The 23,941-nt window shown below is 35.4% G+C and overlaps 1 protein-coding gene across 1 annotated transcript in view; it reads left to right on the top strand.

Moving 5' to 3' along the window:
- The first annotated feature begins 630 nt into the window (after window positions 1–630).
- The window catches only part of LRP1B (LDL receptor related protein 1B), a 1,301,643-nt gene continuing 1,278,332 nt past the window's right edge, over window positions 631–23,941 (top strand). Inside the window, exon 1 of the mRNA XM_040971988.1 lies at window positions 631–799. Coding sequence (XP_040827922.1) covers window positions 631–799 — 169 coding nt within the window. The remainder of the gene's footprint in view (window positions 800–23,941) is intronic.

The raw sequence follows: 23,941 nt of genomic DNA, 5'->3' as shown, positions 1-23,941 counted from the left end.
GACTCTTAGATTCAGCCTGTTCAGTCTTGGCTACCCTGGGCATTTGAAAAGTGCACCACAGATGAAAGATCTCTGCTTGTCACCTTTCAAATCACATTTAAAAAACATTTCTTAAAATAAAAAAAAAAAACCCTTCATAAAAATTTATGGCTTTTACTATCCAGTAACAGAAACTGTCACCTTGGAAATCATCATGGAAAAAAAAATAGGATAAAATACTGTGACATTAGGTATCATTTCATCAGAATGTACGGGTAAGGAATGAACTTATACATGACATTGAACTACAAGTTTAACTCATTATGATTTTATTTTGTCTCAGTGCAGATATGAGAAGTATAATTTCTCTGCCTACCAGCCACTGCTATGAGCTACTATGTTACATATGTAAAACTCATAGGTTGGAAAATTTATATCCTATATTTGATATGATAAAGCTTCTAACCTTTAACCATTTCCACTCCAGATTGTATGATCCTGTAAAAACATCTAGTATTTCACAATTGTGTACTTGAACAAATTGGCTAAGATTAAGAAAATGATTGGTTTATCTGATCAGAAAAGTTAATCATGTTCATGTGTTTTATGTATTGCTTCCTCACACTTCATCTTTGTATGGCACTTGTGTTCATGTTCAAATCATTCACATTTTATTTCAAATCACTTTCATTTTCAGATCAGCATTTGTGTGATCCTGGTGAATTTCTTTGCCACGATCACGTGACTTGCATCTCCCAGAGCTGGCTGTGTGATGGGGACCCTGACTGCCCTGATGATTCAGACGAGTCTTTAGATGCCTGTGAGTAGCAAGGCTCTCGAGCATTCAGACTTACCTTTCATGTGAAGCTAACTGTGTCTTCTTTTCATGGATGACTGTTCTAAGTTGCCTGTTTTATCCATCTGAAAGCCTAAGAAACTTGAAACCATTCAGTTCAAGTTTGTCTGTAGGTGATTGACAGCATATATGCAATTTTGTAGTGTATCTTTATAAAGGAGAGAAAATGCTTGACTAATTGTTTTAATCTGTTTGCACTAATACTAAAACAAAAAGGCTTGATAAGAAAAGGGATGCTATAAAACACATAAATAGAAAGGATCCTATCTGATATTTTACATATTATCAGGCATATTTTCTTTTGTATATATAGAGACAAAAGAAACTTTGCCTGTCCCTCAGGCCTATGAGGGTCTTTGCCTTTATTACATCAGATTCAGTACACATGGGGCTTAACTGTAGTTGTATCATGATAACTTGGAGTTTATTGAGGGCTTTGCTCATTTTAGAAATAACATTATAAGAAAGTATTAATGTGAAAATAGCTAAATATGGAATACTTTAAGCACAATAAGGAATATGAACAACTTAATTATGACTTTATTTCTGGGACTTTCAGTATATCTAGCATATCGGTACTCCTCGTGCAACAGGTGAACAGGCTTAGCTGTCTCATTTATAAAGCACTGCACAACGAAATGTCATCATTGTTACTTCATATTATAGAAATCATAATTATTCATCCCATGTTCTATTGTTATCTACTTGTTTCTAAGTTTTGCTTATAGACCCTATATATATATATATTTTAATGTTGCTGTTAGGAAAACCTAGGCAATATTCAAAAATTTTCTTTGTTTGCTAGTCTTTTTAATTTTTCAGTAGTAGTTGCTATTCTTTATTTTGAACAAATTACTTCAACATACAGTGTTAAGAGTTATATATAACATTTTGGATTTTTATCAGTTTCATGAGTTCACATCTAAACAACTTTTACTGAACTTCTTGTAGTTATAGAAATGAATCTAAGGATGAAACGTTTTAGAAATATTGTGGAGAAATTCTTAACGATAAATTGTGATTAATCCATACAAATAGATGTTTTTTTTGTTATAAAAATGAATGAGTGTCCATACATGATACAATAGCACGGATGAACTTGAAAATATTTATGTTGGAAAGAAGCTAGTCAAAGAAGACCAAATATTGTATTATTCCATGCAGAAGCAAGGTGAAATTTGGAAAATCTAGAGGAAAAGAAATTACAATAGTGTCTTCAAGGTCTATATTCAGTACAGAATAAAGAATAAAAACTATTAATGAGTTTTTTTAAAGGATAATGAAAATGCTCTGAAATTAGATTATGATGTGTTCTTTACCACTCTGTATATGAAAAATGCATAGAATTTTACAGTTAAATAGATAAATTTTGCTTTATCAAATATACTATAACATATGCTTAAAATATGAAATCTTTTAAAAGATTTATTTATTTTTACTGAAAAATCAGATATACAAAGAGGAGGAGAGACAGAAAGAAATCTTCCATTCACTGATTCATTTCCCAAATGGCTGCAATGGCCGGAGCTACACCGGTCTGAAGCCAGGAACCTGGAGCTTCTTCCAGGCCTCCCACTGAGATGCCGGGTCCCAGGGATTTGGGACACAATCAGGGGGATGGATGGGAAATGGGACCCAAATGGGATACTGGAGCATTCAAGGCGAGAATTTGAGCCACTAGGCTATTGTGCATAGCTCTAAAATGGGAAATCTTAAAATCATGCTTACTGAGGAAAATAGTGGAATAGTGTGAAAAGGTACTAACAAACACTTTGATTATAAATCAGGTATGTTAAACAGGGAAGATAACCCAAAGTATTGGGACACTGCACCCATATAGAAGATGTGGAAGAAGCTCTGGGCTCCTGGCTTCAGACTATCTCTACTTTGGCCTTTACAGGTATTTGCGGAGCATACCAGTGAATTGGAAATCTTTCTCTCGGTCTCTTTCTCTCAGTAAAACTTTCTCTCCAATGAAAAAATAAATATATCTTAGAAAAAATTCAATTTTTAAAATATTTCTAGTGGTGTCTTGTACTCTTTTCTAGTACTCCCAGTAATTATGTGATAGGAAAAAATAAAGCCACATAGAATAGATTTGTGGAATCCTTATATAGAAAAGCAAAGTTGCATAGGAAATAGCATAGAGCTGTGTACCAGGGACAATGCAAAGGCAACTGAAAGGAAAAAGTCTGGTTTATACATCTAGGCAGCATTTCCCTCATGCTCATGCGAATAGAGAACAATGAAGTACTCTTTGTGCTCAGGTGGTAATAAGGAGGATCAGACTGCAGAGGTCTTCTTATGTTTTAGAAGAATAAGAACATACTTAGTCAAGGCAACCACATTACAAAAATGTTTTTCCACCTGGATATTTTAGTTTGTGTATGATGTTTTTCATTTAAGATTTATTTTATAGGAAAGGCATATTTACAGAGAGAAGGAGGGGTGTGTAGGAAGTGGAGAAGCTGAGACATGAACTGGCACTGGTATGGGATCCTAATTCTTGCAGGTGGAAAATTATTGAGCCATTGTGCCGGCTTGTCTATTTAACATTCTTAGATTTACATTTCAGTAGCACAATCCAGATAAATTATTTCATTTGATATCATTTGAAATCTGGCCAAGTATAGAAAATTGCTATATGGAAAATAATAGATTTTAAAGTAGAAATTTCTCAATTAAGATGTTCTCTTTATAATTTTCTTTAACCATGGGTTGTAATTTGTGCTTTTGCAATATTCATATGTATTCATCAGTGATCTATGCAAGATAACAGTTTTAAATTATATGAATGCTTATGTTTCCTGTGAAAGAGTACGTAATAAACCTTGAGGAATGATTCTTGGATAGGATAATTTTGTGCTTAGTACATAAGTAAAGGCATGTCATCCTTGATTTGAATACCAGGTATGTTGTAGCTACAAAATATTAGAAGAAAACTGCTGATTCCATGTAGTTATTTTCTTAAATTCACTTAGCCTTTAAAATGATTGAAAAGATTGATCTATCATAAAACTTATTATGACATTGTGAAAGATTTGATATAAGAAAGTTACAGTACAAAATTAATGTGTATTATTGAAGAAGAGGAAAGCATTTTTGTAAAATCTTAATGGCAGACTTTTGGAATTGGATGCATGTAGAGAAAAACAAGAAATCCTTAAAATGAAATGAAGTTTTTGGCCCTTAGATTTCCATTTTTTTGTCTGTGTTTAAGCCGAGGCTGAAAAAATAGTGTCCAGTACCCACAAAGCAGGAGTTAGATTTTGGCTGACAGCAATAAACACCAAGACACCTATTAGTGCCTGAGTTACCACTGAGCTGATGCCATGTTGGGATGAATGATCTGAAAAATGAAACTGAAAAATACTTTATAACCTTACTATTAGGTGTAAAATTATTCTTATCCATAAAAGTGATAATCTTCATTTCTGCACATATTTGAGGTTGTTTTTAATTGTCTAAATAATGACTAACATCATTATGTCCTATGAGACCATGAGAGTAGAAAATCAGGAAAATCAGCATCTCTCTACTCATCCTGCCAGTTTTGAGAATGACTGTGGTGAGGGAAATATTTATTTGTGGATTGAAAACTTGGGACCACCTGTGGCAAGTAAGTCTTTTTAAAAGGCAGCTGCTTTTGTGTGGTATATAAAGTGTGATTCCTTTTAGGATTTTCTGTTGAATACTCAATGATACTTTCTTTCCAACAACCAGCTTCAAATATCTTGATGTATGTAAGATATTTTCTGAGACCCTGAAGACTTAAAACTAGGTTCTTCCTTTTTAAGTCAGGAAAGATAGCTATATATTCTTCCATTCTTCCCTTTTGCTGGGCGTCATGTTCCTTCAAAAAGTCATTTCGAGTTCTTCATTACAGATAATGTTTTCGCATAATGAATGATTGACCAAGAGAGGAGATTAAACATGGCCTCACGGGAGGTCACATTTGCAATCCCCGTAGCTGTGCTTTGCGTGTTGACTTAGCTCTGTCCTGTAATTTTAGAAAGCTCCATCATTTCTTTTTCTGTGAAAGGGCTAGACAGTGCATATTTTAGCTGCACCATTTTATAGAATATATATTGTGTATTGTTTTCATTTTAATTGGTTTCTTAGAAACTCTTGAATGAAAAAAAAATTTACAGTCTATATAGAAAATAGACCACGGGCATGTTTAGCTAATAATCTATAGTTTGTCAGAGTTCAGTTGCAGTATAGTAACTGAATTATATCAGCTATACAGGTGTGAAGGAGGGTCTGTGCCCAGTAACTGCCAAAAAAGGAACATTATAACCCACATGAGTGAACACTTGTAGCATAGAGCTGTGTGTACTACTCCTTGGCACCAGTCTGGGGAATAGAGTATGTTTTTTACACAGCTCCTATTGTCCAGGGTTGAAACTGACTGTATGTTACGGATAGTGTACTTGAACAGAATCCAACAGTGGACAATTTATAATGATATGGCAGCTCCAGAGTGATGCCCAGCTTGTAGCTGTCTGTACTATCGTCCCTAGCATATGGTTGTCAGTCTTGTATACACTTGGTGGCTGATCTACCTTCTCCAAAAGATGATTCCGTTTCAGAAAAAAAGCAAAAAGAGAAAAGGCAATGCTGACCAAGTCTCACTGATTGTCAGAAAAACAGTAACTTTGACAAACAGGAAACCCACTAGATTTCTGTTTAAATTTTGCTTGCTAGAACTAATCATATCTCATGTGACACAATCACTATCCACAACAGAGCTCACTGCTTTACAATATAACCTCTGGTATTCTACTGGTAATAATAATAATAATAATAATAATAATAATAAAAGAAGTCCTAGGCAAGTGATGATCTGAAAGATGCTACAGTGTTCATTTGCTTCTTGACAGGTGCCATGCACACGACATGACCACAGCTGCTGAATCGCAGGTGCTGGGTTGCAAGCTCAGTTCCTTTATAAGTGTCTCTGTTGCAAAGATCAGTTCCTTCATAATATATACTTTCTTTGCTCTGTGCAACAAACTTAACCTTTCTGTGCCCCAGTTTTCCCATTTGTGTAGTTGCAATCGTTCTATACATCTGACAATGATGTGCTTAAAATAGTACATATTCCTTAGTAGCAATGATGTACTGTAAATAGCTCATATTCCATGATGAGATCCTTCACCATTCTAACTTGTTCTTGTGTACAAATGTTCAGGCTTATCCCTTACCATGAGGCTTTTTTGACAGAATCACCAATCGTCTTTCCCTTGGTAAATCCTCTTCCATTCGCACTCAGAAACTTAGCAAAATTAGTTTCAATTCTTAAAGCCATGGCTGAAAAGAGGTTTTATCCACCACATTAACTTATCTAAGTTGTAAACATGTTTTTTAATAATTCAAACATTTGGACAAATTTGTTTTTGGTAATTATTTTGAAACAGGTGACTTTTTCTAGGAACTCATCCAAAAACATGTTGACTAATTGAATAACATTAAAATAGTGTAAACACATTTGTTAAGACAGTGTTACCTGATAGTGCATTCCAATGTGGATGTTTTCAGTTTTTAAATGAGGAAGCTGAGTTGGTGACCCTTCTTTTTTCTAAGACAGCTGCTAGTCAGGAAATCAGAGTTTGTGTTTTCTTTGTAAAATTCTGAGGTAAAGAAAATCCAATTCCTGAGAAGACCCCTCAGGCCATCTAATTTAAAACGAAGGTATCCTTTGAAAATCATGGAGGGCATCCCAATAGGGTTGTTTCGCACCGGCTCAGGGAGTGATCTGTTCTAATTGAACAATGCGGGAAAAATAACAAGTCTCCTGAGTAACGGGAAGAGAAACATTTATGAAAAATGAAAATGGCTCTGAGTCATTAGGTTAGAAGTGACTCTGAATGGCTGGACCATTGCTTCCATTATGCTTCCTATGTTGTAGGATTTTTAAACTTTATTTGGATAGTAAGGTGATAATGAACTACATATATTTATCCACTGACCTTTCCCTTAGGATGTAAAAAAAAAATATATATATATATATATATATATCCTTTATAATTTTCTTGTAAACTTTCTTTCTTTGACATAGGTCAGAGAAATAAAATGAAATTCAGGTGGGAGGTTATTAGCAAACAGATTCTGCCCTTTAAAAATACACGGTAGAATAAGGCGTTGAAAGCAGAAGATAGAAACAGTAAAACGGATGGCAGTCTGATCTTGTTTCTAAGTAATAGTGATTTAGAGGTCACTTTGTAAAGCACTAATGCAGGAGATTCACGAAGCTAAACTTCCTGTTAAGCAGAGAAGCTGAAATGATCTTCCAGATTAAAGCGAAAGCAGATGAGACCCATGAGGACAGTTTATGTCTCTTTCAATTCTTTTTGTTTTGCTCTTCATTTATTTGAGCTTCCTCTCCATGGCAGTAGAGAGATCAAAATATTGACCCTTCTTTAATAATGAAATACGGCACTAAAGGATTGGTGTGAAGGCATAATGGGAAGGTAGGATTAGTGCACTTGTAAGCTGGCAGGACTAATATTGGTTCATTTCCCTAGCACAGTGGGACAAGAAAGTGGGTGACATTTCTCCTTGTCCTGCCTTACATGTGCCAATGGGTCTGCAAGTTTAAGAAAGGTTGATTGGAGGTACAGGTAATAGAACTAAATGGTTCACACAGGGCAAGCTCAGTGAAGAAAAACAGCTGTCCTTTCCATTCAAGCAATCACTGCATTTTACTCTCTGAATTCAGAACCACAAGTCACAAAAGAGAGAACTCGTACTCTCAGCCAAGACTGCAGACTCAAACTAGGGGATGAGAATTTTGACATGATGTGAAATAAAAGTAAAATGAAATGGATGAATTCTAGAGACAACTCCGGCAAAAATCTCTGTGGCTTAGGGGATGATGTACTGCAAACAAGTGCTGTGGCACAGCTCAACAGGGACAAAGCTGCCAGCTGAGTAGAGTCTTCTCAGAAACTGTTCAAGCCTTCATTTATCCTCAACTAATCTAACATTTGGGGTTGAGGATGAAGCCTTCTTACCTTTCATGGGTGAGCACATTTCTTCCCAGAGGATGTTTTGTTCTTTAAAAGTTACATTTGACTTTCACTCAGACCTACTTCCAAAATGACATATTTTCCTAGATGAAGCACTAGAGGATGTTGTGTTCTAAAAGCTTAATATTTTTTAATGGCAATTGTTTTTTCCCTTCTTTCCCAATCTTTCATCATCTCATTCTAAAAACAGGATATAAAACTCCAATTTATGTCTATGGAACTTTCCATAGGGGGGAAAAAGGATATTAACCTAATTTGTCTAGGGGTTATACTGGCCTGGTGTAAGCTCAAACATTGTAATTGACTTGGGTAGATTTTCCTGATTTTACTAAAAGTTTCTTGATTTTAAGGGTGACAGAAATTGATTAGCCAGGTAAATGTAAGTTGAAGCAAATGTAGGGAAAAATTGAGCATATATAGGAGAGAATGTGGAGGCAGTAACACTCCTCTCCTCTCACAGATCATCATCATCATCGTCATCATTATTATTGTTGTTATTGAAGAAAGATAACTTGAGAGAGTTATTCACTTGTCAGTCCTGAAGTGTTAGATTCAAGAAAGGACTGCACCTCCATTAGCAGAAATCTTGGCAGCTAGAAAGAAACCAAATAATATTTTCCAACACTCCCAAATAAGAAAAGTTAACTTATTAGTACATAAAATATTCATGTTAGAATTTACCTTTAGTCTTAATGTTTTAAAACACAATCATTTTTCACTGATAAGGATTGCACAAGTCACTTGAATATATCTGGTACTTTGGTAATTTAGAAAAATTGACATGCAAAAGTAAACTTTGTTTTGTTACCAGTAGTTTTTGTGAAAAGTAGGCTGTGGTGCAGGATGGGGCTTGTGGAGATATGGAGTTTCATGTAGAAGTTAACAGGCTGGTTAGGACATCACTATTCAACAACAGAGTGCCGGAGTTCGAATACTATCTAGTCCCATTCTGATTCCAGCTTCCTGATAGGCAGCAGTTTATGACTCAAGCACTTGAGAGCTGTCACTGATGTGGGAGACTCATTCTGAGTTCCAGACCCCTGATTTCAGTCTGTCCTGATCCTGGCCATTAGTCAGTTTGGGAATGATTCATTGGATTGAAGATAACAGTCTGTTTGTTATTTTATGACTTTAAAACACATTAAAATATGGACATTTAAAAATCCCTTTATGAAATTGCTTTAAAGAAAAAAAAAGATCAGGAATCACAACTATTAAAAAATAAGTAACCTGAGGTACACAGGGATTTATGGCTAACAAACTCCTAACCAACGTGTAAGAAAACTAAAATAGGAATCCAGAATATCTATGTCTGAATCCCTTACTATGGCATCCAATTTACAATTAGTTGTATTTTACCAAACACATATACTGAAACCCTGACCAAAGAATGCATCTGTACTTGGTGGTAGGTCCTTTTCAAAATCGCTTAGTTTAAAATGAGTCTGTTAAAATGCATCCTAATCCAATCTGCTTGACCTCCTTACAAGAAGAGGAAATTTAGACATTATGGAGCACCAGTAGCTGTCCTACAAAGAGAGGTAGTCATGTAAAGAAATAGCAGAAAGACGATCATCACCCCAAGGAGAAAGACATCAGAGCTGCCCTGGGCCCTGAAGACACCAAAAACAAAAGCAAAAACAAATCAAACCTGGTCTGTTTCTCAAGTTATTGAATGGATAATATTTGGTTATTTGATCGTTATAAATTTTAACCAGTTAAAAAATATTTGCGAGGCAGAGGAGATAGGAAGCGGGAAAACCTCATCCTCTCACTAGAGGTGTTAGGGATTATGCAATAGAGTTAAAACCTGGAAACAGTAGCATTCTGTCAATGTTTCTCAGATGAAGGAAATGAGATTTAGAGATATGCTGAAAGTCCAAATTTTGATTTTAAGACAAAGGAGTTTTGACACATCAATGCAGGTCAGTGGCGTGGTCACATGCCAACAAATTTAGCCATCTTTAAATAGGGCACATTGGGTGTAGCTGACAGCCAGCAAGAAAATGTGACTGTATTCCTATAACCATAAGAAACTGAATTTGGCTGAAAACCTAAATGAGATTGGAATTGGATTCTTGTCCAGACTCTAGTTAAGGGCCCCACCAGCAATGCATTTTTCTGGAAACAAACAAACAAATCAATGATAAAACCTTGAGCTTGCAAGAATTATGAACTACAAAACTATGAGCTGATAGTGCAGTTTCAATATGTTAAATAGGTATCAAATTTTTACACAATAGAAAATATATTTGAAAATACTTTTAAAATGTACATTTTACTCAGCAACCTGTTTTTAAATAAAGGTGTGTGTTATCTGTAGGTCTGTGCAAGAATGTTAATATTTTTCCATATTCATGTTTGTCATATAGATAAAAGTCTTTCAAATACATACTATAAGTATTAGTTCATGTACATTACACAAATATTAAAATGACTATACCATGATCTCATCCATTGTGAAGAGCTGTCTGAAGACACACATGGTGATTATATGCTTGTATAGGATGATTTACAGATAAACTTGGACAGCTTATTTGATGAGGGAATTCCTCCATTACAAATTTGTTCTAATATAACTTTCAAAATCTACCTAAATGCAGGTGCACTGCCCTTTTCTTGCACAAGGAAAATGCTCCTCAAGACAGTGCCATTCTATCATAAGAATTTCAGATTTTTTCCATCTAGTCTTTCTTTGGTTTTGTTTCATTTTGCTAGGTTCACATATTTTTGTACAGTCAGGAGTAGAATGTAGCTTTTCAAATAAGAAAATAGAAGAATATACTATTTTAATACAAAAAAATTTCGAAAGTTAATCACTAATTAAAGAAAGCACTAAACATAAGAAATAGAAGTAGAAAATACTTCAAGTGCTTCACAACTGCAAAAGAAGTGAAAAAATATTTCCAAGCGGAGGAAATTATTTCACCACCACCACCTCTGTTATATTTTAAAAATGTCAGGATTTTTAGTTAAATAGAACATTGATATGTATGCTTTCCTACTGGAATCCTTTCCCATGTCATCTAAATGTATTGTTTATTTTAGAAAAGCAAGTAAACAATAAAGGGATATCCATACACTTAGATTGAAATTGAAGATAAAAGAAAAAGAAAAAAATTAGCACCAATGCTAAATATCAATAAAGTAGCATCCAAATTGGGGCAGCACTGGTCAGATTCATTTTTACACAGAGGCAATTTACAAGTTTAGTAAGGTATTAAAGATAATTTATTATTGCTGAAATGAGGGTGGATACAAACAACTGATCTTTGAAATAAGTTGATCCTTGCATATATGAACAATGAATTACTACTCTGAGTGATATAATTGGACTTGGATTACCTTTCAACACTTTTTCTGATAAGCTATGTATTTTTTTATTGATACATAGGAATTGTATGTGTGTGTGTGTGTGTGTGTAGTCAGTTTGGTTTTGGTTTAAATTTGGGGGTTTTACCAATATTTGCTAGAATGGAATAATGTGTTATTTCCCAAAATTGAAACTGCTTTAAAAAATGAAATAATAAGGAATCACATTAATTGGATTGGTTTGATAATAGACTTAAATATCTGGGCATGATTTTGTTGGACGTTGATCACCTGAATAAATTGGACCTAGGCCTCTCACATTACAACAAGTGATACACTGTGATCAGTATTCAGACTGCTAAGTTGAATTTTTTTGTTTTTTTGTTTTTTTTTATTTTTTTATTTCTTTTTCTCTTTTTTTTTTTTAATTTTCTTTATTAGTGTTTGACCTTTTTTTTTTTAAGATTTATTTTTATTATTTTTTTCATTGGAAAGATAGATATACAGAGAGGAGAGACAGAGAGGAAGATCTTCCATCCAATGATTCACTCCCCAAGTGAGCGCAACGGCCAATGCTATGCCAATCCGAAGCCAGGAGCCTCTTCCGGGTCTCCCACGCGGGTGCAGGTTCCCAAAGCTTTGGGCCGTCCTGGACTGCTTTCCCAGGCCACAGGCAGGGAGCTGGAAGGGAAGTGGGGCTGCCGGGATTAGAACTGGTGCCCATATGGGATCCCGGGCGTGCAAGGCGAGGACCTTTAACCACTTGCGCCACCGCGCTGGCCCCTAAGTTGAATTTTAAGAAAAAAATTTGTGTTCCTACATTTCATTTTTTTCCTTATTAGTAATACGTTGATATACTGGGGGACTTGTAAATGCTATTAACCTAAGTAGATGCAACCTATATAAACTGCAGAAAAGAAAAATAGCAAGTAAAAGCAAGTGTCTTAAGGACATATAGATAAGTGATACCAGAACTAAAGGTGGCATTTAGATGTTCTTGCTTTGTACCTGCCTTCTTGTTCTTTACAGTTCTCACTAGTGCCATGATGAAGAATGTTCTAGAAGCCTTCTATTCTGTCACTGTCCATGAAAGCAACAAATGCAAAACAAACAAAAAACAGGCTTTGAAATACTAACAGTATGAAAAATAGCCATGAGATTTACTTCAGTATTCGGTGATTTCCCTTCTTTTCTTTCCTTTAAAACAAATATCTTTTAATAGTTAACTGGTTAGAACTTCTAAAATCTGGCCTGTTCCTGAGGACTAGAAGCAGGCTTGCAGAAAATATTGTAGTTCATTTGGCTTTACTCTCATTTTTCAGTGATCTAAAATGTAACCATGATTTCTGTCTTTCTTTCTTTTTTTTTTTTTTAAGTAATCCAAAGATTCAGTGTCAGGGCTTTGCACACATCAACATATTAACAACTCTGATGTTCTTACCAAAAAACAAATCTGGTAGAAATGCTGATGGACGTTAAAGAATATTTTCAGATTGTGTTAAAAACAATACCATGATGCCAAAAATTGTGTGAATCTACTTGAAATCGAATGTTCTTTACACATTGAAATCAGCTTTGTGAAATTTTGACATATCATTGCCTGAGAACTGTTTTAGCAAATATTCTTTTGACTTTGGTCAAAGAACTTCATTCTGTGGAACCATAAAATGAAAGCTTTTATTTCATGATAATATATTTGGAATTTAGAAATGTATATACTCACATATTTCTTATGAATAGTGGCTATTTCCCAAGTATCTGTTTTTTGAAATACTATATATTACTCTATATTTCCAATATTCAACAGTTAACAAAAAAGATGTGCAATTTAAAAGAAAGAAAATGTGTTGATTTTTTGAATTAGGTAGTACATTTGAAAGAATTAACACTTACGAATCTGCTTTGGAAAGAACTAATACCTTCTTTCTTGAACAGATTTTACTCAGGTCTGACATCAAAAATCCTTCACTTAGACTTTTATCTGAGATTTCTACGCAGATGATTACTTTTAAGAGGGTCTTGTGATTTAGCATGCCTTCACAGAAAGACTTATATTGATAAAAGTTAAAACTTTTTGCATAGAGCTGGTGCTGTGGCACAGAGGGCTAAGTTAATACCAGCATCCAGTTTTGGAAGAGATGTAAGTCCTGGCAATCTGCTTCTGATCTAGCTTCCTACAGTTTACTGCTAGAAAGCAGCAGGTGGTGGCCCAAGAATTTGGATATCTGTCACCCATGTGAGAGATTCACATGGAATTCCAAGATCCAGGATTTTTCCTGACTTAGCCTTGACATTGTGAGTGAACTAGCAGATGGAAGAGCTCTCTCCCCCTTTCTTTATCACTCTTCCTTTTGAACAAATAAAAACATTTTAAGCTGGACTTTATGCTAGGGATGTGCTTGCAAGGAAGGAATCTCAACTGAACTTGAACTGTGGTTATGCATCAAGGTGGAGGAATCCACCATGGGGAGAGGGGTATGGGAGGGGTGGGGGGAATCCCCAGTGCCTATAAAACTGTATCACATAATACAATGTTAACAACAATAAAAAAAAAACATTTTAAGCCATTCATTATCATCATGTCTACATTCAAGATGTGTGGGGAAATTCCCTTTTCTTCAGAATAAATATTAGTTCTAAAGATAAGGGAGATGATCAGATGATCAAAAACATTCCTCCATCAAGGGCTTTGCAGTCATTTTTTAATACACACTTTGTGCCTTTGTGATTGACATGTATCTTAACTGCCCTGTTTTATTCATCATCTAGTGTGGGCCAATTCATTTCCATTTGGCTGCTATTATTTGTAATTCTTTAATTTCTTGCTTGCTTTTTTCCTCTTATTTTTTTAAAGATTTATTTATTTTTATTACAAAGCCAGATATACAGAGAGGAGGAGAGATAGAGAGGAAGATCTTCCATCAGATGATTCACTCCCCAAATGACCGCAACGACTGGTGATGTGCTGATTAGGAGCAAGGAGCACAGGACTTCCTCCAGGACTCTCACAGGGGTGCAGGATCCCAAAGCATTGGGCCGTCCTCGGCTGCTTTCCCAGGCCACATGCAGGAAGCTGGATGGGAAGTGGAGCTGCTGGGATTAGAACCTGTGTCCATATGGGATCCTGGTGCCCTCAAGGCGAGGACTTTAGCCACTATGCCATGCCGCCAAACAGTTTTCCTCGTATTTTTAAATAAAGTTTTGTATATTGGAAAAGTCAGAATTACAAAGAGAGTAGAAATAGATCTTCCATCTGCTGTTTCCCTGCCTAAGTGGTCACAACAGCCGAGGCTGGGCCAGGCCAAAGCCAGGAACCAAGAGCTTTATGCAGGTCTCCCACTTAGATGCAAGGGCACAAGTGTTTGGGCAGTGGTCTTTCACAAGCTCATAGCTGAAACTGGCTCACATTGCAGATAGTGGCCTCATTTGGTACATCGCAGTAGCACCCTCTTCGACCTCTGTTTTCATTCTTGCATCTATCATGATAGTCCATGGGCTAAACATGACCTCTGTATTATAATTTTTCTTTGATATGCATTTGAAGTGCTTTTCCTTTAATTTCTGCTTTTGTTTGTTTCCCTTCTTCACTCTATCATGTTTTGTTTATTTTAAATTTCTTAATCTTGATAGTATTAATAATATACTTACTTTCAAAGGATTGTAGGTTCGTAGATCCATTTGCTCACCTTTTACTTATTTAAACTATTACTAAAAAGAAACCAAAACTAATGAATACAATTGTTCTTTCTTTAAAAATTTATTTATTTTTTTTATTTAAGAGGCAGATTTACAAGGAGAAAATGAGATGAGAAATTGTCCATCTGCTGATTAACTCCACAGATGTCCACAACTAGCCAGAGCTGAGTTGATCTGAAGCCAAGAACCAGGAGGTTCTTCTAGGGCTCCCACATGGGGGCAGAGGTACAAGCATCCGCTCCATCCTCTGCTGCCTTTCCAGGCCATAATGAATAATGAGAAAGCTGGATTGGAAGTGGAGCAGCAGAGACATGAATGGTCACCCATATGGGATGCCACAAGTTAAGTGGAAACAGTAAATATAAAATACATCTCTATGTGTAGATTAAGAAGGAAGCAAAGAAAGAGAAATGAATCTAAAAATCAAAGAGCTGCCACACATTTTAACTTAATTATAAAAGAAACAATGTTAAAACAAATACATTTGAAGTTTCACAAAAATAAAATATTTAATACCACAATAAAGGTATATTAAAGGCATACAACATTCAACAAATTATGCATTTGCAATAAAAATAGTTACATATCATGCATAATTTTATTGTTAGTATCTAGAATGATGAATGATGTACAAGGAGACTTTAAATTTGGTAGCATTCATTTTTATATGACAATAATCCTGCTACATATGAATTACTTTTGAATTATAATATTCTTTGTCTATTCTTTCATAACTTGTTCTGATTTTGCCACTTAATCTTGCTACCTGGGATAAGAGAACATCTCTGTACAGTAATGACATGTTTACCCTTTAGGTGCCATATGAAACAGCCCAAAAATATGCTAAACTAGTATTTAAGAGTAACCATTTATTCCAGAAAAATGTGTTAAGTATACTATGTTTCTCCTTAGAAAGTCATGGTGCAATCGTCTTTTGAAAGCAGATGGCTTTTTAGAAAGAAGAGAATATCACTCTTTAAAAAGCAAACCTGTGACTTAAAACAAGTATTTAGAAATTTCTTAAGGCAGTGAATATGAAGCTGTTCTAATCAGCAAAAAGATACTTGACTATGAACAGAAAAAATGTTATTCTCAGTATGTATTTTATAACTGTGGGAGAAAGGAAAAACTTGTTATAAGCAGAAGTGGAATCTATTTCAAATTCAATTTAGCGTTTCTAGCAAGGTAGCTGATATGCAACTAAAATGAAAGATAAGAATCCTATTGTTTAAAATCTATTTGTATATTTGTATAAGGACCAATGGATTGCTATTTGTCTTGTCATCATAAGATTATTTTTAAATATTTTCTTGAATTTTAGTATAATTATGTATAATTCTCATAATCTTTCCTGCTTTTCTTCAGATAATGCCATAAATGTACATATAATTTTTTAATGGAATGCATGTATCTGAGGGAATGAAACTGTTGATTGTGGTCTGAGATTTATCCCAGTCCTTATTTGTGTGCCATCATTTGGACTCCACAGAAATAAAAGTGAAACATTGAATTCTATAATAATTGATGAGAGATAATATGTATTTCAATTTTTCATGTGCCATACTTGCAGAAGAATTAGGAATCCTCTTAGTGATTAGGAAAGGGAGTAAATTTCATCCACTAAGATGAATCTTACACTGCTGTACCACAACACAGGTGTCCACCATCGCACTCTGCTGTGGGAGAGGTCGCTCCTATAAACTAAAGGGCTGCTTCTCCTACGCAGTCTTTACTCACGGGTTGGCGTTATAAAACATTTGTGAAGGTAGAGTCAGGGTATGATGGAAGTTCTTCATTTATATTACTGAACTTGTAAATTTTTCAAAGGAAATGGACGTGTAGATGTAAAACTTGTCCCTTTCATATCCACAAGGATATGAGCTTTCAACGTAAATCATGTGGAGTCATGGCTTTGTCTAGTCTTTGTTTTCCTTTTTCTACCTTTCTTCTTACCCTAAATTCTGATTGTCTTGCCTTGATGAGGCATGGGCAGTACCTGGATAATGCTTTCAATTTATAATCCTTTTAAAATTAAAACAACATGGATACCAGTGACACAAACAGAAGCTGTGAGTGCCTTTGTTTTTTTGGAACCTTGGGGTCAATCAGCAAATTCAAAGGAATATTGACATATTTACTATAGAAAATGTCTTTAGGAGAATGCAACAGCCAACATGTTAAATGCATTGGTTATTTGGATTCCAGAAAATATGTGTATTCTGGAGTAAAAGAGTAGAAGCGAACCTCTAGTCCTTCAGTCACAATTAATATAATCTAATTGATTAGCCAGTAAACATTGAAAACTGAACAGAAGATAAGTGAACTCTTCCTGACTTCCAAGCTCTAGATGCACTCTCTTCACAGCTGGCATCTCTTAATTTGTCCATCTTCATGGGCTACCGTGCTCCACACTGAGTATTAATGGTTCTGAAATCACTTTTATCATGAAGAAAGAGATGCTGCATCCTCAGTGTCATTAGTGATATCCCAAACTAAAATGAAAAAAGAGGAACGAAATATGTTAGGCATTACAATCGTCTGGTTTATGATTGGTTAGATTGCTTAATAATGTTGTATATGCTGATTACGGATGTATATATACATATACATGCATATGTGCTTTAATCAAAATTGGCTTTTGTATTATGTATATCATGACCTATATAAAATCTAAATTATTTATGTATTATTTTCAATATTAGTTTCCAGGTTTTAGCTACAGCAATGCAGGACAGTGGTAGAATAGAAAGCAATAGCTGTCCAAAGTTTGTTATTGAGTTTAATTTGGGTAGCTTTTTAGCATTTGAAAATTCAAAGGGTGAACAAATACTGTGTGTACTGTGTTTAAAATTGAGTGCATTTTTACAATTTTCAGAATGATTTTGGGTTTGCAATTATGTCAGTTAAACTACTTTCAATAGAGGGATTTAGTAATCTTCATTACTTCTAATATTGGACATTTTATCTGTAAAGTATATAAGAATCATAGTGAGAACTATGTTCTTCATATAGATATTCTTACATAAAATGGTAAAAAATTAAAAATTTATTTTCTTCAGCACTGAAATTCATCTGTTAACTTTTCTACTAACAGCTATTTCAGAAGATGTATTCCTATATTCCAAACTTTCTATTGTATCATTTTCTCTATTCTTATCTTTAAAATCTAGTTATAATGCACATAAAATTAGCATCTGTAGTTTTTCTGTAACATTTTTCTATAAAATGAATGATATTTTGTTACTAAAGAACTCATTATCATGATCTGTGAAATAACAATTTCATTTATCAAGAGTTGGTTAATTGGGGAGAAAATAAAATGGTTAGTGTGCAGTCATCTTTTTTGAGGGGAGAGGCAAACATTTTTTAATGGGAATTCCATTATGTAAGCTAGCAGGAATCCCAACTACTGTCGTCCAAGCTTTGTGGAGACACAAGAGTCTCTGCTCCCTGGCTTATCCACAGCCTCTTCTCAACCACAGCCCCAGGAAGCCGGTCCAGAAAACTCAGGGCACATGGAAACTCAGCTTGAAAAAATTGCATTAAATTGTATCCACAATAAGAAGGTTTATACATAGGATAATGAATTCTTCAGGGAAATTAAAAGAAAATCTTTAAGCACAAATAAAATCTACGAATGTATATTGTAGGTTTAATTCATTAACGGAATACATTCATTTTAATTAAATAACTGAATCTACTGGAGTCTTTCACTGGTAATTTTTCATGATAAAACATACATGAAGATAAATGCAGGGTTTATCTCTAGAGATGGACTGTTCATCAATAACAATGAGGTAATGATTCAAACGGTGTGTGTCTGAGCTATTAACACCTGAAAAATGAATCTCTGGAAGCAGCAGGAAACACACATTTAATGTTGAAAACTACTAGGCTTAAACTATTTCTTTATTCCTGACGTGAATTCTTTAATGGATCTTAGCTATTCCCTTCAAGGACTATAGAGTGCTTGAAACCATAATGTAGCCTATCAACCCTAGTTAAGCCATCAATAAAATGAAATAATGAAGGACATTTGGAGTCCTTTTTAGTCACCTCCAAATAGAATGTACTTCTTTGAGGCCTATCTGAAAGAGGCTGCCCAGCCTTGAAACTATTCTTTCAAAAATTATTAGGCCACCTAATTGCAACATTGGCAGAGGTTTCCTTGACTCTGTTCACCTTAGCAATACCACCTAAGAGCAATTCTTAGCTTTTCTTTCCTCGTCCTACAACATGGAAACGAAAGTATAGTTTTCCTTAATCAAAATACAGGTTCCTACAAAAGTAGCTTCCGTTCTGTGTCAACTAAAAAGTAAACAGAATATAGCTGATGTGCTTCTTTTAATCCCAGGCATGAGTCTATCAGATAGCCTTGGTTTCTTTTATGTCTGATTACAAGGCTTGCAATTAGTGACAGTCCTGAATGTAAGGAAATTGAAATAACAAAGTGAACTCTTGTTGATGCAATTCTTGATGAATGGTGTGGGTGGCTTTCTCAGGTGCTATTGTAGATTATATTGTTTTTTAAAAGGTTTATTTTTTTTTTATTTGAAAGAGTTCCAGAGGGGGAGAGAGACAGAAAAAGAGCAAGAGGCAGCAAGAGCAAGTGAGAGAAATAAAGTCAAAAGGAGAGAGAAAGATACTTCATCTGTTGATCCATTCCCAAAATGGGTAAAATGCCCAGCATGGAGCCTATCTGAAGCCTGAAGCCAAGGGATCCATCTAGTTTCCCGTGTGTGGGTGTATGGGCCCCAGCCCTTGAGCCATTCACTGCTGTTTTTCTGTGTGACTTTTTTCAAGCATTGGGTTGATTGGAACTTGGAATATGGAATATAGGTACAAGCTTAGCATACTATATCATGGTGCTGGCTCTAGATGATATTTTAAATAGCCAAAAAACATATTTAGTACTGTTAGATACAGATATACTACTGAATTGTTTCATGCTTTTCCAACAGTACTGTGAAGTATTAGGAGTGTCTCAGAGGACTGGACATTCCTTTTCTATAAAAACATTTAATTTGGGGGCCCAGCTCAGTCATCTGGTGACTAAGTCCTCGCCTTGCACACACCATGATCCCATGTGGGTGCCAGTTCCAATCCTAGTGACACTGCTTCACGTCCAGCTCTCTTCTGTGACCTGGTAAAGCAGTCGAGGATGGCCGAAAGCCTTGGGATGCTGCACTGCATGGGAGACCCAGAAGAGGCTCAATGTACCTGGCTTCAGATTGGTACAGCTCCAGCCATTGCAGCCATTTTGGGAATGAATAATTGGAGACAAGATCATCTTCTCTGTCTCTCCTCCTCTTTGTATATGTGCTTTTTCAATAAAAATAAAATCTTTTAAAAATTGTTTAATTTTCTTCATCACTTCTTATTTAAGTATTGTAAATCCATTTGTTTAAAGAACAAAGCGTAATTGGGAGCTATCATTAATGAGGGTAACTTCTAGGTGTTAAAAATATTGATTTTACATAGTATATAGTTTCTCATTTAATTATAAATATATAGTGAATATAACACATTAGCAATATGATCATAATTACTCCTTTAACATCACCCAGTTTTATTGCAAAATACACATTGTCTCTAGTGTGGAAACATAAACATACTTCTTTTTTTTAAATTTATGAATGGTAGAGAAATCCTAGCTATTTCCTGTGTAGGGATTTTAAGAGAATACCATGCATCTAATTAGAATATATCTGTAGCATTATTATGATACCTTACTTAGCTTTTTTTAATGCAAATATTTGTGTTTTGCATTGATTGCACTGGCAATGTATACTTTATCTTCTGTATGTATTTGAAGCCACCTCAAAATTTTCCTATCTCCACTACTATGTCAATATTTAATAAAATTGTATGTATAGGTAAAGTAGATATCTTTTTTATAAAAGTTTTATTTTATTTTTATTGGAAAGGCAGATATACAGAGAGGAGAGACAGAGAGGAAGACCTCCGTCTGATGATTCGCTCCCCAAGCAGCCACAACGGCTGGTGCTGAGCCAATCCGAAGCCAGGAGCCTCTTCAGGGTCTCCCACGCCAGTTCAGGTTCCCAAGGCTTTGGGCTGTCCTGGACTGCTTTCCCAGGCCACAAGCAGGGAGCTGGACTGGGCCACTGGGATTAGAACCTTTGTCCATATGGGATCCTGGTGTGTGCAAGGAGAGGACCTTAACCACTACGCCATCTCGCCGGGTCCTAAAGTTAGATATATTAGGAATGATCCGTTCATTCCAAAATTGGCACCCATATGGAATGCTAGTACCACAGTCAAAGGCTTAACCTATTTTGCTATACTGCCAGCTCTCAGATGAAAACCTTTCAACATGTTTTTTTTTCTTATAGATTGATTGATTGATTGATTTTAATTGGAAAGTCAGATATGCAGAGAGAACAGAGAAGATGATCTTCTCTCCGATAATTCACTCCCAAAATGGTCTCAACAGCCAGAGCTTAGCCGATCCAAAGGCCACAAGCAGGGAGCTGGATGGGAAGCCAGGCCACTGGAATTATAATTGGAGCCCATGTGGGTTCCTGGCGCATTCCAGCACAGGGCTTTGGCTGCTAGGGAAATGTGCTGGGTCCATACCTGGGGGTTTTATCCTTCTCTCAAAAGTAAACATTATTGTGATCTTAAGAGTTCTGACAGCTACAAGAATAGAATACATTGTAAATAGCCAAGTCCAAATAGATTTCTGTTTGAGCTCTGCCAAGGAATCATAAAAACACTACTATGAAGAAAAAAATTGTGTAAAATAAAAAAAGTGATTTTTTTTGTTGTAATAAGGAGCATGATTCCTATCATCTGACATCAAGTAATCCTGCAAGTTTTGACTTGTTTAATATTGTGTATCTCTTGGAGCAAGTTAACAGTTGCAAACCACATGATGACACATGGTTGGAATCACTTAAAATCTTTGCAGTTTCCTTTCCAGAACCAGTGCATTGATAACATAACTATACATGAAGGCTAACTTCTTTCTGTGTCCTCTCACACATGGTTTACACGCACCCACAGATGTGTTAGCCAGTTATCTTACCAAAAGATTGAGACATGTAGTTTTCTTGCCAACATATGTGATAAAAAGGGTCAACACTGAAGTCTTACGTTCCACGGAACTCCTCTTTCTTGATCTCACAGGTTGTAACCCTCTTTTATCAACTCGCCCATCTGTAGCCCTGACATCTGCACCTAGCTCCCAAGTCACATGCAAGACTAGAAAAATCAAAGGAAGTATAACATCTATAAGGGCAACTGGGAAGAATTGAGAAATCATTGATTCTTAAAGTTGCCAAGCGATGATAAAAGTGATTACTATCAATTTTAAAGTGAGTGTCATGTTGTTATGGTGAGCATTATAATTTATCATATTCTATTTAAGGCACTGAAAGGAAAACCGTATTATATAGTTTATACATTGTTGTTGCTGAGAAAGATGAGAAAGGAGAAGGACAAAAAATTTGGTACTCAGTCATTTGATGTAAGAAAACCAGGTGGTTTTTGTTGTTGTTGTTTTGTTTTGTTTAGAGGGCCTAAATACAAACCGGTGAAGGGAAATGAAAGAATTTTTTTTTAATATTGATTTATTTTTGTTAGAAAGGCATATTTACAGAGAAAAGGAGAGACAGATGTTCCATTTGCTGGTGTGCTCCTCAAATAGCCAAAACAACTAGGGATAAGCCGACCTGAAGCCAGGATCTTCTTCCAAATATCCCATGCCAGTACAGAGTCCCAACCATCCTCTAACTAGTTTCCCAGGCCAGAAGCAGGGAGCTGAATGAGAAGAACATTCAGGACACAAACTGGAGCCCATGTGGGATCCCAGCAATTACAAAGCAAAGAGTTAGCCACTGAGCCATTACACCAGACTACCAAGAAATTTTTAACTTCCACTTTCTAGATGAAACTTTTATGATTTGTGTTGGGTTGAATATATTATACTCTTGATGAAGACCATGTAATTTAATATAGAGTGTTTGTTTTAGATGTGAAACTTTGACTAAACTATTCTCACATGAATTTTCCATATTTAGTTCTGTAAAAATGTGAATTTTATGAGCTGTCCTCTGTAAATTAATTTTAAAATACACTCACACATAAAAATATGTTTGATCTTATCACCATATAATTTTGAGATATCCAGTCCATATTTGTCATTAGTCCTCTTTCCAGCACCAGGACAAGTAATTATTTCCACTTTAGAAACTAAAACATGGAAAATGAAATTTGTTATATTTGCCATTTATTTCAGTAGATTATATAGGTCTTGGTCTTTGAAAATATGTAATTTATCATGCAAAATGAAGCAGGATCACGTTTAAAGACCAAAATGATGACTTTAAGAAATAAAATACAAGGGAATAAAAGATTGGTTTTTTGATTGCTAAAAGATTGTCTATGGGCCCAGCGCAGTGGCGCAAGTGGTTAAGGTCCTCTCCTTGCACGCCCGGGATTCCATATGGGCGCCGGTTCTAATCCCAGCAGCCCCGCTTCCCTTCCAGCTCCCTGCCTGTGGCCCGGGAAAACAGTCGAGGATGGCCCAAAGCTTTGGGACCCTGCACCTGCGTGGGAGACCCGGAAGAGGCTCCTGGCTTCAGATTGGCTCAGCACCAGCCGTTGTGGCTCACTTGGGGAGTGAATCATTGGATGGAAGATCTTCCTCTCTGTCTCTCCTCTCTGTATATCCGCCTTTCCAATAAAAAAATAAAAAAATAAATCTTAAAAAAAAAAGATTGTCTATAAGTTGCTATCTTGGTATTTCATTTTCAAAACATTGATTTTAAAAATAAGTCCATTAATAAAACATCAAGAGTAAATACTTATTGAAAACATATTAAAAAATACCATTGGAGATGACTTAATATACTTCACCCATTTGTTGGGTGAAAATGGCAAATTGAGATTTTATTGGTAGTTGAATTATAATTGTAAGAACAACTTAATTCACAAGAGGTTAATGTCAATATTATACTATCAGTATATGATATATAAAATCTATTGAATCTAACATTGTGTTATTTTAATTTTAGAAAAATGAATATTTCCCTGTGTCTGATAC

The sequence above is a fragment of the Ochotona curzoniae genome, unplaced genomic scaffold (genome assembly GCF_017591425.1).
Source record: "Ochotona curzoniae isolate NIBS_2020 unplaced genomic scaffold, NIBS_Ocur_1.0 contig_2210, whole genome shotgun sequence".
Taxonomy (NCBI): domain Eukaryota; kingdom Metazoa; phylum Chordata; class Mammalia; order Lagomorpha; family Ochotonidae; genus Ochotona; species Ochotona curzoniae.
This window is presented reverse-complemented; position numbering and strand designations above follow the sequence as displayed.